The sequence below is a fragment of the Macrosteles quadrilineatus genome, unplaced genomic scaffold (genome assembly GCF_028750875.1).
Source record: "Macrosteles quadrilineatus isolate MER2022 unplaced genomic scaffold, UCM_ALF_1.0 Scaffold_4__1_contigs__length_99947679, whole genome shotgun sequence".
NCBI classification, from domain to species: domain Eukaryota; kingdom Metazoa; phylum Arthropoda; class Insecta; order Hemiptera; family Cicadellidae; genus Macrosteles; species Macrosteles quadrilineatus.
This window is the reverse complement of record NW_026542597.1, coordinates 21057364-21074024: the sequence shown is the minus strand read 5'-3', so window position 1 is coordinate 21074024 and position 16661 is coordinate 21057364. Positions and strand designations below refer to the sequence as shown.

The following is a 16661-nucleotide window of genomic DNA, read 5'->3' as shown; positions in this document are numbered from 1 at the left end:
TGATGGAAAGTCTTGTTTCCATTGTCCAAGGTTTTATCCTGTCAAATCTTGTTGTAACCTGTGTACTCACGTCTCGGCTCCTGGTCAACGAAGGACTCCAGGAAGTCTTGAGGAGTCATGTACAGTTGACCGTCGTACTCAACCGAGGCAAACTTGATGAATCTCTTTTCCCTGGACGTCAACTTGACAGCCTTCGCCAGTTCATCATCTTTCTGAAAAACATACGAATTAAAACATTATTTTAAACCTGGATTTCCCTCACTTAGGCATTGGGAATCTGAAGAGAACGTATTATATTTATATTTTGAGTGTTTTTACGCCACTGGAAAATTTAAATTTCTTTCTTAGGAACAGCCCAAACCCTGTTCTTGTTACTAATTGTCTTCAACCTTTGATAGACAGCATCATTCCATGATATCCTAATCAGAAATAATGACATCTCAAGATCGATCTTGTTTTGGAATTGAACCATCAACCTTTGTATTTAAAGGTGAACATTGTAACCATTCAACTATCCAGACCATACAAAAAATTACTGAATGTCATTATCTCATGGCTGGGGAGCGAGCTGGTCGAGTAGTAGAGCTCGGGGCCTTGGAGCACGAGGTCTCGGGTTCAAATCCCGCCAGAACCTAGCGCCCTAGGATGTGAAGAAAAAAATATCTGGTGGCTAAAGAAATACGTAATTAGTAAGATTTGAAGCCAAGACACCTGAAATTGTCGCTCCACATAAACAAACCTCACCTTAAGGTAAGAACTATACTAAAAATGTGAGTATACATTTATCCTGTTTCTAAATTCGTATTCTACTGATTGTGGCATGCAATTGTTTATATAGTAAATCAAGTAGAGAACCATAGTCCAGAAATGGAATGCATTCTTAACAATTTCTTCTTCAAATCGCCCTTCTTATCTTAGTGTATCCACTGTCAAAAATGTTATTCAATAGACTTAAACAGCGAGAACATTTCCTCAACCTCTTTACTCAGCTTTAAATACATTCCATGTACTATTCAAGTATTGAACGAAATCCTGAGACAACAGATCAAGATATCAAGAAGATCTTTCTGTTATGTTGTCATAGGTCTGTGTCGATTGTTGAGACTGTGACCCGTTATCCATGACTTGCACTATAAACCTACTGTCTGACGATTATGTCAACAATGCCCCAGGTTCTTTGAAACGTATTTAAAATTCAAATCCTTCAATGAAACCAAATATTGAACATACTGAGCCATAAATATGTCATTCTTATGAAGTGCAGACAATTTTATTTATTTCTCAATACAGTACTTTACAAAATTTTTAGACCACGAGTAGGCCTAACAGATATGTATGTTAAGTATTGTTTCTGTCCTGTTGATAAAACCAAATAGGTCTATGTTGTGAAATGTACCCTCAAACAGGAGAAAAACATTGAGATGGCAAAACGAGAGCGCTTACCAGACATTTGACACCACAACAAACAAGCTTTTGATTTTATAATAGGGAGTGAAAAATCTTGTAGTTCCAGTAATTAAAGACAATTATTGATCCCTAGCAAGGACGTATTTTACAAAACATTTGTTTTTCACGATTTTTACGAAATAAAACAATCTAATTAAACAATAACTTTTTCTTTGGTTTTGCAATCAAACTGTAAAGCAAATATCGTAAAATGTATTTAAAAATGGGGAATCATTTAGTCAATCGACTTACTTTTCCATAAAAAATGCCTAATGATCAAGGACAATTGCGCCCGGTTTTAAAGCATTTTATTTTCTTAAGGATCGAACTAGTGAACATCTACCAGGCAAGTTCTATAACAACTCTATCCAGCAAAACTGTCAATCACCTTCATTGCACAATGGAACGTCAATGAAATTATCTAACCTCAACAAAGTCTTTGCTAATTCCTCTCAACTCATTTCAACCTAAACACTCCAAGTAGTCATAAACCTCGCCCGCCACCGGTTCCTCGTTACTCGGGCCTCATTGTTCCAACCTCAAAACCGACCTCACCTCTCGTATATCAACCAATCACCGCAATTCTTCGCTCATTCAGTCTTTTGTTGGCCGCCGCTGGTAATAAACCAGAAGTCCGTTGACCCTTCAACCGATGTACTCGTTTGTTACCATTACATGAAGTAATCATTGACTTATATATTTGACCAATTAAATTATATAATATATAGGTTACTGCCTTCGTTATCCTGATTTCTTTCACTACGGTCGTTTCGGATTTACGCCATCGTCGGGGCCTAGTCATACACTAAACTACAATATTGTGGTATTTACTTTTTTACGAGATTTTTTCATTTTTCATTGCGTTAATTGTTAATAAATAGTACATATACAACACAAGACACGACACTAAAACAAAATAGTGTGCTTGCCGTGTCGTGTCCTGTTTAAATGTTTTCGTGACGTGTCTTGTGTTGTAAATGTCAAAGAAAGCAAAAATACAAAAAAATCTATTTTCTACCTCGTTTTCTGTTGCTGACCAAACAATAAGTAATTCCATTAGTGAAACCATTAGTATTCCTTGGTGAAAGTTCGCGTATTCTACAGAAATTACTAACTAAGCTCATGTTTAATTTTGTGTAGTCTCAAGTCACAACATATAGGTAAAAGAGGTTAATTTAACTTGATTTTGTCTTATGACTTTTAAACTTCCTCTAAGAGTGGATAAGAGAACTTATATCCACTCTTAGAGGAGGTATAAGGGCCACAAGACGAAATCAAGTTAAATTAACCTCTTGCTTATAATTTAGGTCACCACAATCTGTCGCTGGCTCCCATCAACTAAGACGATTTTGATTAAAACTGGTGACAGTTTTTACATGGGGAGGAATGTCAAAATACATTCTTCTGTATATTGTTTGTAATTAAACTTAACCTCGATAATTTACACACACACATACGTAAAGACTCCACAAAACCAAAACCAGTGTGGAGTAGCGGATGTACAAAGTTGGCATAATTTCTGAGTATCCTAATTTATTTTTTGATATCATACAATTACTGATTGTTTATCTATTCGAGGTTAACTCCACTCTCATCATAAGCTCATCCTCTACAGCCTCCACAGATGTAATGTCGCAGGGTTTGATCGTGTGCCGAGATGTTATCCTAGACTTGAGATGATGTATGGAGGCGGTGACCCGGGTACCCCGGGGCTGTGGAGGGCGAGTACCCAGGGGGGGCGAGGTCCGAGGGTGGCGGACCATGGTGGTCCTGGACGTCGGTGTCACTGGTGACACGTTCGACCGTGTCCCAGGAGACTCAGAATTTTGCGATCGGGTAGCGAAGGATAGTCGTGATATTAGTAAATCCATGCGTGAAACTAATTACGAATATAATTACATTCTGAGAGTTCCGGAATGTTTTGAAAAATAGGTCATTCGTTTTCATTTATTATCTGTTTTATCTTGGACAAGCTGAGCCACGAACATATTGCGAAAAGGTCAGGTTTAGGAGAAAATATACAACAATAAAACCATATTATGTACTATGAGGGGTACGTATGTAATATGAGGGGTAGGCCTATACAGACAGATACTTTAAAGGTTCATCACATTCGACAGGCTTTCGTGTCTGGTATTATCTAAGTAGCCTTCTATTGTTATAAAAAGGTTAAAGTTTGTATCACAAATTTCGAAGGCGAATTGGAATTTCGAAAAAAAATATAAATAATGTTTTCAATTTGACACTATCAAATAGGCTTGAATGAGGCACCTCAATTAAAAGTTTAACTGTAAAATTAATATCTGATAACAAACAGGATAAATGGAGGCTAAATGAAATGGACACGCTATAGGCCCAAGGTATTCAATAGTCATGTCATGGAAAAATACATTCTACAATCAAGCATACACATGCCATAATTTTGTTAGACAATTTCATGAAATAATTACCAATATTTGGCATTTTATTCAGACGATTTAAATACTGTAAATACGAATTTACAATCCTAAATACACGAATACTTGAAGAGACATTCTGTTCAAGTATTCGTGGGTGCGAAAAATGTATTGAACATCGGAGGAAATGACTTCATAGCACACAAACAAGTTAACTTTCATCTTATCCTAAATATAATTTAGAAATATCATTCTTGTTTTAACTCTAAACACAATTTTAAAACGTTAATTTCAAACCATCTATTTTCAGAACGCCATTATATTAAGAGTGAATAATATACAAGTCCCTACCACTTTTCACCCCTAACGTAATTAGCCGACCGGAAATCACAGGGTGATAAAAAATAGGACCAATAAAGTTGACTAATAGCACAAGACAAGGGTGAGAAGGATAAGTCACCCATTGCTAATGTCGTCGAGGACAGCTCAATATACAGAACACATATGGCTGCGTTGGTGTATCTACGGTAGACTTGTGCTCAGGTTATAGTGGATGCAGGGTAGACATATGGCAAATAAATTCAACTAGTGTACATGTTGCTCGAAATCGAGCAAATGCAAAGTATTACAGGAGTTGCTTGAAAACAACTGACGGTAATAATTCTCGATGAGCTTAAAAGAGTCAACTCAAACTACTCTATGATTATTTAACTAATGTAAATACTCGCAATGTGCATAACAGGTTAATGTAATCAACATTTCCTGTAAATATCTTATCATTTTTCAAAGGCTGATAATGTTTTTAGTGTTTCTAATAATGTTTCCCACTTACAGCCGCATTAGGTTGTCCATGTTTATCTTCTAGATAATTTTACATATTGACTGTTTACAATTAACATATGTTCATCTCACTTTAAATTTCTGACGACAGCTGGAGTTTCATAACAATGTTTGTTTTATTTCCCATGTTAATCTTATGGAGAAATACAAAACTTTAAAGGGCCCCAGGGCCTCACTCTCTGATTATTTCCCTAAAAAGAAAGTTTCCTGCACAACTTCACGTTACGCTCTTTCCAATGACACTAAAAACATGTCAATCGGTTCAGTAGTTTCGGAGGAGTAATTGTCACAAAACACCTGCTTGCGTATTAAATAAGTATAGAATAGATTTTGACTAAATCATGATGTATTTTTACGTTTAATTAGTACGTAAAGAAACTTATCTAAGCCTCTGTCTGTTTTGAGTGTCTGTTGCTGACTCCCAAGACGGCAATTTTCACTGCATAACCCGAGAAAACTAGAGCACCGGTCAATATGGATTTCATATCTGCGGTATCTGCTACATTTTCGAGAATGTTTTTAACTATTTGAACTTGGGCTAACTTGTTTGTGAATAGTATAACGAACAACACACATAGCACGATATTGGACACAATTACCCCTTAGTTTTACCGTTGACTATTAATCCATTGAATTCTATATGATTATAATAATTAAGTATCCAATAATCAATGGTTTTATTACGTTTCGCTACATACGTAGTCTATCACATATCAATTAGGTCATATCGTACGAGGATAATAATTTTTAAAGAATTTTTTAAATATTATATAGTTTTTATGTTACCCGCCGGCACTGACCAGAAAACTTAAGATTTTGTTTAATATATGTCTAAAAATGTTTTTAAAAAAATCTAAAAAATCGTAACATTTTCTTGTGATCGATTGAGAAAAAATATTTTACAGCCTGAATAAACTGCATTAATACAGATATTTCCTAAAACAACCCACTAGACAGAATCACGATTATACATTTCGATGGTCAAAATTAAAACATTGTCAAACTATAAAAATACACTGCTTTTAACAAGGAGATATTTTTTACCGTCAGAAACTATATTTCTAGAACTAATCTATTTCAAAATGACATAGGACACTACAAAAGTATTTGCTACATTTTGATGGTACAAATAAGTGTTAATCACACCTACAATATGCGTCAAATTCTAAAAAACATACTTCCGAACAAGGTAAATTGGAATACCCTTTTCTTCGTAGAAATATTATTGTCTCTATTACTTCTTTACAACACCGGCTCTGGACAAACTTTAATTCGCTAACAAGATCGTAAATATTACCAGACGTACACCGCTGAAGGCAAGACATTACCAAATCTCAGCTGATGCAGCCAATAAATATCTAGTGAAACGTCCACCTAAACGTTCGAATTGAATTTGATTCAGTAAAGTGCAGTTTGGATTTATATGTAATGTAATGGCTATTTCATATTGTGTGGGGCTTAGGGTGGTGATATACTATAGCTATTATGATATGGCTTTGTATTTTATGGAGATTTATTTACTTTCGTTACTATTTTAGTGCCTGGGGACCGAGCTTTGCTTGGGGAACTTTATTAGTATACTCTGAGAGTATTCTTTGGTCAATCTGACCCAAAAATATTGTTTTGCAGTCTATTTAACTTCTATTAAAATAATCGTAGTTGACTGAAATGAGAAAAAAGTCTTTAAAAATTAGTTTGGAGCCCCTAAACTACCTAAACTATGGAAAATACCCATTATTTTTCACGCTGAATTCGAAAAAGGCTATCAGTAGAAAGTAAATCTTCACACCTTCCTCCTCTTGAAGTATTAGTCACTGCAAGATCTTGGGCTCGCTCCCCAAAACCTTTCCTTTAATCTAAATTTTCCTAAAATGAAATACCATTTTCCGGTAACTCAGGAATTTTTCCCGACTGAAAACTATTACATTTTTTGATTTAGTAAGAAGAATTCAGTAAGGAGACACATTATAAAGAAATTTTTACTAGGGTGGGTTATATTGAACTTTTGTCATAAACAATACTAAAATGTTAGTTAGGTGTATTTTAAGACCATAATTAATCTGACACAAATCCTCATCTTACGTACACAGCAGATACTAAAGTATATGTAAAATGCTAAAGTAAATTGATTATCCTCTAAAGCATGTATAGGCTTTGGAATTTGTCAGTTTGCAACATTTATCGACAGGTGATTCGCTGCATGCTGATCCAACCTTTCCAACTAAACTGCAATTCATAACCTATCAAATGAATTTGCCAAACTTAAGCTTTGTATTAACGCTTATGGTTGTATCTATACTATATAACATTGTACATAAGCTTGGCATCCTTAGATAAAGCCATGAATACTGAATAGGCCTAGTATGGTAAAAAATAAGGTTTCCGAGAGAACCGCAGTTAAAATCTATGGTTAATTCAATCCCAATGATTGATGTCCCATCACCATCTTAAAGCTGTACTCAGTTTTAGAATAAAAATTGACGTAGTAATCATCAACATTAAAGTCTTATGCTGATTTGTGTCGAATAAACCAACGTTTTAACCAAGCTAAACTAAAACCGTTCTTACAGCATGCGTCGTTACGCATTTTAAACTGTATAATTTGTTATGACACTTCAAAAGGCATAGTACAATAAATGCGAAGCCAATAGGTAGAAAACCGAGGATGTTTTCTAGCGAAGGGAGGCAAATCTAACAGGATAACAACCCCAAACCAACTAAATCTGGTAGATATAAACGCTCAATGTTTGTTAACATTTGGGGAATTTCAGCCGATTTTCTCATAGGCCACATTACATGTTTCATCCGTGAATGTATAAGAAAAATGTTGTACCTACTTTCCTTGAAAAACAATCCCAACAAGTCAAACGAGAAATATTGCATTACTCTACATTAAGCGCAAAACAATGTGCAACATAATATCCCACGCACCAATGAAATATCGAACGAGGTGGCCAGACACATTACGCATTTTCGCTCGTGTGACAGACCATAAAAGCTATCATCGCTATGCAACCATTAGTTTCGGCAGGCTTGGCAGTTGCGCCATGGAGCCCCGCTGTTACATCTATACCAACCCCGTACTCTTTATGGTATATAAAGAGAATTCCCGCCAGTTTTTAAATTGGAAATTTCGGGCACCGCGGTTGATGTTAGGATTAATTTCATCTTTTCCAACTGACAGAGTGGTTTTCGACGACGTAGCTGTGAATCACAGTAATTTACAACCTTGTATGCAGGTGAATTAAAATTAGGATTGGTGGCGAACGTAAATTGAAACGTCTTTTTGACTGTGCATATATTAAGAGGTGGATTTCAAGGTTGTTCTGAAGGAAATACTAGTATTTCAGCGCGTTTCTACATTTTCTAACGGTTCCTGAAATAAATCATACTATTTCAGTGTGTTCCTAATGTGAGACCTGTCATGGATGGGAGATGACAAGTGTGATGGTTTAGCTGCCAATAGTAGACATTTGTTTCGCACAACCTAGGAAACAAATCTTGACGAGTTGTTGAGTACGAGAACAACATTTTCATCGACTCTACCTAGTGGATTGATTTTCATAGTACGAGTGAAGATGGGCATACATAACATGATTTTTCCTATTAAGCTTTGGAAAGGGTAAAACTTTCATATACTTAGTAGACAAAGTTAACGGTTTATACAAATTGAATTATTTCTGGAGGGTGTCTGAAGAAACCACGATATTTATACAGTATCAAAAATATAGTACGTAAATGTGTTACATATATATATATATATATATATATATATTTACAGGGTCTTTTGATTTCTATAAGTTTTATAAATGACATATTACGGTTTCAGACGGTTTATACATGTATATAAAGCGTTTAAACCTAAATAATACCATATTAGGATGATTTCTTACCATGGGTTTCTGTGGTAAATAAACCTTCGAGTAGGTCAACAATTTTTAAAACTTGAAGATAAAAAATGCGCAAAATAATAAATCTTAAAACTAAAGTAACTCTTGGTGTGGTAGCGTTTCACCGAGTCTTTTCTAAAGTTGAAGAGAATAACAGCACCATTATTCACAGACATCATCAAGAATAAGCAGGTTATTTGTGCCGCCAGACGATGAATTGTTGTCTTGATGGTTTCTTTTCTTGAGCAACGCATATTTCTGGGTAATATATTTTTTATTACCTTGTATTGATTATAAAGACAAGTAGGTAAAGAAGAAAACATTTAGTAAAATAAATTTACCTTAAACATAATTCAAGTCGGTATTCTTGATTGTTCCAGAAAAAAATCTAGACAAAAAATGACAGGTCAAACTTAAAAATTCCCACCAATCCATTTTCAAGGCGACAAGTTAAGGGACGTCGGGCCAGCCATAAAAGTTGTAACTTGCTGTGTAATGTGCCAAAAAGAAGGCGGACCACGGAGGAAGTAAGGCATCATAGTGTCAACTACAGAGACCGGTCCAAACAGAAGCGGTCCGAACACACAACCCTGTGGGACACCGCGTCTGGCAGGTCTACAGTACTGCGTTGGAGGGGCGTTTCGCCAATCCCTGTCGGATATTCTCTTTAGCGTATTCCCTGAATTCACTTGTTTCAGGACTTTCAGTTTCACGACTTTATGGAAGATCCATCTGTTATCAAAGGAAATACTCTTCGAGTCTTAAAATGCACCAAGCTTGGAACGCAGTTGTGATCGTGTCTTCAAAAATATTCAAGCACGATTATTTATCAACATCCTAAAGCTGTTTAAGGTGAACCGTAAGCATAGGCGAAACTCAAAGTTTTAAGTTAGGTTAGATTATTAATAATAACTTGGTGACGAAAAAACAAGGTGCGTATTTTACGACGAGAGAAAAATTAATAAAACATGAGTGTTGAAACAATATCAGTCTAAGACTAAGATAAGCTATTTGGTGCCATTTATATAAATGCCAATCATCAAGGACAGTTGGGTCCAGTTATCACCAAAAAGGTATTGTCTTTTCTCAGGCTCGAACCCACAACTTATATTAGTACCACCCAGCTACCTCAGATTATACACACTTGCAATTCATCGATAAAAAAAATTGTAATCCGAAACAATAAGCCTGTAACCTGACTATTGATACAACTACACATTCTATCTATCCCTATGTTAAAGTTGTTGCCAGTTTTAAGATAAAAATCGTAGTTATTGATGTTATAGCCATCAACAGATTCTGCTGATGTAAATTACTACTAGCCAAATACACACTTTTTACCGAGTCAAACTAATGTAATGACTTATTATGAGATAAACAACAACTGCACCCCATTAACTTGCTCAGCAACTAAGGTAGGAAACATAGCGCATTTTGTGACTGGATCACACAAATGTCTTATTTTTTAATTTAAAAAATTGGCTACAATTGGTCCATATACATGGAATATCTACTTCAGTATCCAATAGTCAATGATACAACTTTGCAAACCTAGATTGATAAAGAACCCCTTTCTAAATCAAAAGTTATTTCTCAAATCAGAACGGACCTCGTAACACTGCTGACCCAGACCGCAGTAGGGAATTGTTTGTAAGGTCTCAGTCCAGATTGTTTATTACTAACCTGTTGTACTTTTTATTCCCTCCCCAGCGGCGCTTTGGTGGTCCGTAATGCACCAATCAGTTGGCGTCGATAGCGCTGTAAATTTAGACGCGGATTTCTCTAGAATTACGTTCCAGACGGCTTATTACTTCGTAAATCACTTGTTCAAACTTACAAACTTTCCTCATAAGTTCGCTCTTTTCCAGCGTAATGGTTGGAATTAAATTGTTTGATGGAAACATTTTGAACGCTTGAGTTTGAGTTTTACCTGATTTTGTATATTGACACTCTTCATCTATTTGTTTTTAATTCATGGAATACAATAAAGTGTGTGGTTATTTCAATTTTTAACTAACTCGGATCGTTTGTAGCTGTCTAGCTTCGGTCCTGAGAAATCAATCGATTTGTCACGGTTCGAAACTGGATACAGCTGCTGTTCTTACCGAATTATTGGGCTTTAAAAAACTGGCTAAATATCTTATTCCAGTCAGTAAAATGGTGCGATACTAAAATCAATGATACATGCACTCTAATCCCACCACTTAAGAATGCTAGCAGCGTAATGTGACGGAAGTTCCAAAGAGTACCTATGCCTAAATCGGGATCCATTTACCATAAATGTTTATGTATTTCTTCAAAACATTGATATGAACACTTTGAGAGCATAGTTTTAAACACATTCTATACAAATGTGATATGTCTATTGACTAGGCCTACTTTCACCTTAACTATTAGTTGGTTTGTATGCCGATAAAAAAAATATCAATGACATGACCTGCTTTACTTCTGGAGTGTATTGCAATGTGTAGTCTGTATTGTAGGAGGGTCACACCGGGGAGTCAGTGTATGATGGATGGTCCGATATATTCCACCCTTCTCTTGTTATATTGTCAACTTACAAGTCCAGCAGGACGTCTCAAATAAACACGTGGCTTCCTCTCTCACTCTCACCACTGTGTAGTCTGTATTGTAGTGTATTGTCTGTATTGTAGTGTATTGTTGTCTGTATTGTAGGAGGGCACACACCGGGGAGTCAGTGTATGATAGATAGTCCGATATATTCCACCCTTCTCTTGTTATATTGTCAACTTACAAGTCCAGCAGGACGTCTCAAATAAACACGTGGCTTCCTCTCTCTCACACACACACACACACACTCTCTACTGATCTTAGGATTTAATATTTTACACCCCTTGTTGAAATTTATTTTTTTATATGGCTGTTGATACCGTATCTTTTAAATAATCAAGCATTATAAGAAAGGTGTATAACAACAAGTCATAGCTTAGAACGTAGGGCCTTCATGTTTTTTAGGTAAAACATCAAAAGATTAAACTGTTTTATAACATATTGATAATTTTGTTAGTTTATCTCAAGTAACGTAAGTCAATTTAATATTTAAGGGACCGTAGTGTGCTTGCTTATGATTCTTTTATATTTTTTCCAATTACGAGCGATTTAAGATAAAACCATTACTTTTCATACTAAATTTATTATTATTTACACAGCCAAGAACTATATAAAGTAACCTGTAAAACAGTAATTTCGTGTCATTTTCGATTAAAATAATCTTTTACTGCCTAAAATTGGAGCTACAGCTCTCCTAATAATCACATTTGACTTGATTGTGGCTGTCAAGTAGATTATCTTTGAGTCACCACAAATTACACATCTTACAATAATTTGTATCAATTTGCAAATTATTTTTAAAGAAACACAATTTTTCATACTACATCTCTACTCTTTTGCCTCCAATATTATTAGTAGGGAGCTTGTATAACAATTCTAGACGTTGCAAATCGTAAAGGTACCATAAAATTATAAACAACAAAAATATCTAAAACCTAAAAATAATCACGACACGACTATTATATCTACAAACGTTTCATACCAGTAATGTACCGGAGCTGGATGACAATTCTATGTAAAGTGGTTTGTCGCGGAGGCGCCGTAAGATATAGTGTCTACCACGGCCACTGCCACTGCACCCGTAAACACAAGAATTAACGAGCTAGCCTCCGTGCTTTATAGCTTCATCCTAGACCCTGCAGCGAGGCTACCATCTTGACCACTACTCTGGCAGGGGTGGAGGGTATCAATAAATAAGTGGAGTCAATAGGACTGCGTTGTAGTAATCTATTAGGAAATTAATTAGTTTTCAAAAACGAATATGCGATTTCCACGAAAAATGTGATATATTTGGGTAACTGATTAATTAGTAGTGGCTTAAGGGAACCGGAGTTTTGCCAACGGGTGTCAGGTAGATGGGGGGATGCCTTTCGGCCACCTCTTGGTGCGGAGATTTGCCAACGGTGGTGGTGGTGGGAGAAAGAGCGTACATAAACGTACAAAGGTTACAGACAAATGCGCAGGTGCTTCGTCATTCTTCTTATAGCCTAATGTTATAATGTCCTTTCTTAAGATGAAATAACTGTTTTAAAAGGTTTTTAGTAAAAATAAATAAAATAATTGTATAACAATTAAGGAACTCCTTGTATAGACTAACTAAAAGGTTTAATAGCTGATCTAAGTCAGTTACAAATAATACAAGTAGGCCTACCTAACTTCATTCTACACTCACATTGCGTTCGTTATCAGCCAAAAATGCGTACATAAAGAAGATATGTACATATTTTGTAGAGAAAATAATATGTACTCAGAGGAACTGATTTAAAAAATCAGCCAAGATGAGAGGAGGGAGAAGAATATATTTATAACCTGATTTGAACTGGTAGAGGAGTATCTTTTAACATCAATAGACAAATTTCCCCGAAGAGCATTTATTATCAAAATATTTTAGATATATGGAATAAATTAACAAATATTCTCAATGATTCAAATTAGAACACCTAATGCAATCCTCTGGTTTGTTTTCGCCGCCGATATGTCAGAAACGTTTCCATATTTTCAACGTATTGCATGTTCTCCAAGGAAGACTGGATTCACCCGATACATTTATTAAAATTAAGTCATTTAAAATGGTTAAATGTAAATAAATAAACAAATACTTATAGCCCTTTGAGTCAGCTTACAGTCTACTTTTAGATAATTTATAGGTTTAATTGTATATTCGAAATTAAATTAGACTATACATTGTAATCCATACAAAGCTCACGAGGGGATATCATAATTAATTTTGATTGAGAACGGAAGTACCTCAGTCGAATGTACTTTTCTAGATACGATACTTTAAATCTAAAAGATGTACGAAGATTTCCTCTACTGTCAAAAATCCTGGTTTCGTTATGCATGAATTGGCAGCAAAGGACCTGTGATGGGACCAATATCACATTGTACAACATAATATCAATATCATACAATATACAATATTACAGAATGGAGGAAGGAATGGCTGACGCCACCGAACCTTGAAATCAACTCGATCCAGAAAACATAACTCAAGACACTGGCAAATAAAGCAAAACTTTTGAACAATTTCGACTTAACGTTATATTAAAATTCATTAAGTTTGATATGCGTTTATAAGTTCTAAACCCACATAACGTTGTCTTAACCATATTTAGGCCTATCTATTGCCCTAAAACGTGTTCATATGCATAGCCTAGTGTAAAATATAGAGATAGAAGAATTTAAATATTACGCTATCGAGAATGCTATCTAAAAGTAATTTTTGAGATTGAATACACTCAATTCCATTGTTTCTTAATCACATACTGTAAACGATAATGGTTTTATGGGAGAAAAATAAAAATGGTTTACTGTGGTAGAGTGTGTAATATTTAAAAATAAACTAGTTTAAGGTGTTAAAATATTTTTTTTATTACTTGCCGAATGAGATTAAAAATTTAAATCAACAAAATTAAAAATACTATAACAAATTCTATCACAAAACCAACAATTATCAAACTTAGCTTGAAATTTTTAGGTATAAAGCTATATACGGAATTGATATTGTCATAATGGTACAGTTTCAAATTTAAAATTGGTTAGATATTCAGGTATATTTAACCATAGACAAAAATAATTATATAGACTGTCAGTCGTGCTGTGGTTACCATGGTTACCACAGCACGACTGACAGTCTATATAATTATTTTTGTCTATGGTTAAATATACCTGAATATCTAACCAATTTTAAATTTGAAACTGTAACCTTTTACAAACTGTAAATTTTAATTCTTTTTGTCTATGATTACACGTTTCTTGGACTGCATTTAGAACGAAACAACTAACAACAATGTAGCAGATACAATTGTTTGTTAACACTACTGGTTTAGCACCAAAGCTGTAAATTTAGTGTCAAGCGGTTGATTTAGCATAAACTCCACTGCATAGAAACACAATAATATTGACTCTCGACTGCAATTAGACTTCTCATTCTTTTGCAAAATATAAAGCGTTTTTCGATTAGTATTGTATACGTTTGTGATCATAATATTAGAGGATAAACAATATAATTTGACGTTGGTTAATGCCAAGGAAATTATTAACAATCAAAACCGACTATTTATAAATATTCTATGTAAAGGTTGGTAGTATAGTCACATATCTTGTCATTTAAAGTTATAAATCACAAGATACAACCATTATTTAGGAGATTAAGGTCAATTTTGATACGTTGTGTACGTTGTGTTTTATATTTAAACATTGCTGTTTGCAAAAATAATGTTTGCGCGGAATCTATTGTGAATATTATTTTTGTATAAACAATACCACCGCAGTACTGTGCCAGTATGAAAGATGGGCAAGACGACGCCGGTCATAACTTTATCCTAATTGGCTGACGGTGGTCCACCACATCTCACTACACTAGGATATTGTTTACTTGGGGGTCTGCTGCACACAGAATAGACCAATAATTGGTATTCTACTGTCTGTGGCTGAAGCAAGAAGCAATTAAAACAATAATAAGACAATTTCAAAAGTGTTTGTTTGCAGACATATTCCACGACTTTACATTACTCACTTTTTTGTTAGTTTTTCGTTTGTTCTATTTGACATAGATGTATTAGGCCTAGTTCACGTTTTTTTTTTTTATTATTTACTAGAAGCAACGTTTCTTTCATACTAATGCATATACAGGGTGTTTAAAAAAGGTGGGGACATAATTTACGTAGTCCTTGAATAAAAATAAAGATAAAATCAAGAATACAACTTTATCCAAAATCACTTCGTTACTCAAATATTCGCCGTTTTTGTATTTGTTAAATTAATATTTTTATCTTTAGATAGTTTTAACCGATCTTTATGAACCTTGGTATGTTATGTTAGAATAGAAGGACGCATGTTCGGAAAAAAATATTTACCTTGATCCAATTTAATTTTAAAATGGCGGCCGTTTTATTTTGTTTACTTCAAAAAAGTTTTTATTTTACGAAAAAGATGTGAAAACACTTTTATTTTGAATTTAAATTTGCTATCAAACGACACCAAGCTCAAAAAGATCAAATAACAAACAACTGAAATATCACGATTTTTAGTTTTAAAATGGGATAGAATAGGGCCAAGCTATTCAGGTTAGCCGCATTGTATTGTTTTTTCATATCGTATAAATTCTTGTCTAAAACGTGTTCACAAGAAATAACTGTAATTGAAATCAGCACGTTCTGTCAAACGTTCAATTTAATCAAGTTAATTACAATTCAAAAAACGGGAACAACTTTAACTTGGTATTTGACTGATTTTGATCCTAAGACAAATCAGAATATATTACCATAGTAAACATATAAAGAAACATTAACGCTATTGAAGCCTTTATACAACACTTTTTACGTTTACGTCCTACACTCATTCGAATGAAAAATATCGATATATAAATTATTCGATATATCGATTATTTTATTTGGTTAGTTAAGGTTAGGTTAACCTAACCAACCAAACTTGATATGTCGAATGAAATAACCGATATATCGATCGATATATTTATTCGAATGAGTATAGGACATAAACTAAAGTTCAGCCAAGGATTCTAACCGTTAAGAAAATCCCATTTCCGCGGTCGCGGTTTGAATAACTTTATACTAATCAAGATTCCGAAATCAGATGGATTGGTCCATACCGAAGACAAATATCGTATCTAGACTAGGGGAAACTTTGGCGCCACAAATGAAATTCTGACCTCCGCAACAGCATAGGATCAATCTGGCCGTCAATAGGGTTAACACAAACACCCATATGTAACTGTCAAGACCAGTCGCCACTGTAGGCCTGCGAGAAACAACAACATTTAGTCTTTTCAAATTTATTTATTTGTAGTTGCTTCGAGTGTTAATTTTGAGTAAGTTGTGGACGCAGAAGAGAATACGGCTTTTAGTTTACAGTAGTAAGAGTTAGGCACGTACCTTTGATACATATTTGTAAAAATAAATTCAAAAATCTAGATAAATAATTGTATCTCCTTTTTCATCCAGGCCAATTGGAAATCTTAGTTTTGCAAATTAATGAAAGTCCAAATTTAATTAAAATA

General features: G+C 34.6%; 1 protein-coding gene across 3 annotated transcripts in view; it reads right to left on the bottom strand.

The window, feature by feature from the left end:
* The window catches only part of LOC128991915 (calcium uptake protein 3, mitochondrial), a 55337-nt gene that overhangs the window by 13851 nt on the left and 24825 nt on the right, over positions 1-16661 (bottom strand). For all 3 annotated transcript variants that reach the window (XM_054415197.1, XM_054415196.1, XM_054415199.1), the window contains exon 2: positions 71-212. In XM_054415197.1, the coding sequence (XP_054271172.1) occupies positions 71-212 (142 nt within the window). The remainder of the gene's footprint in view (positions 1-70; positions 213-16661) is intronic.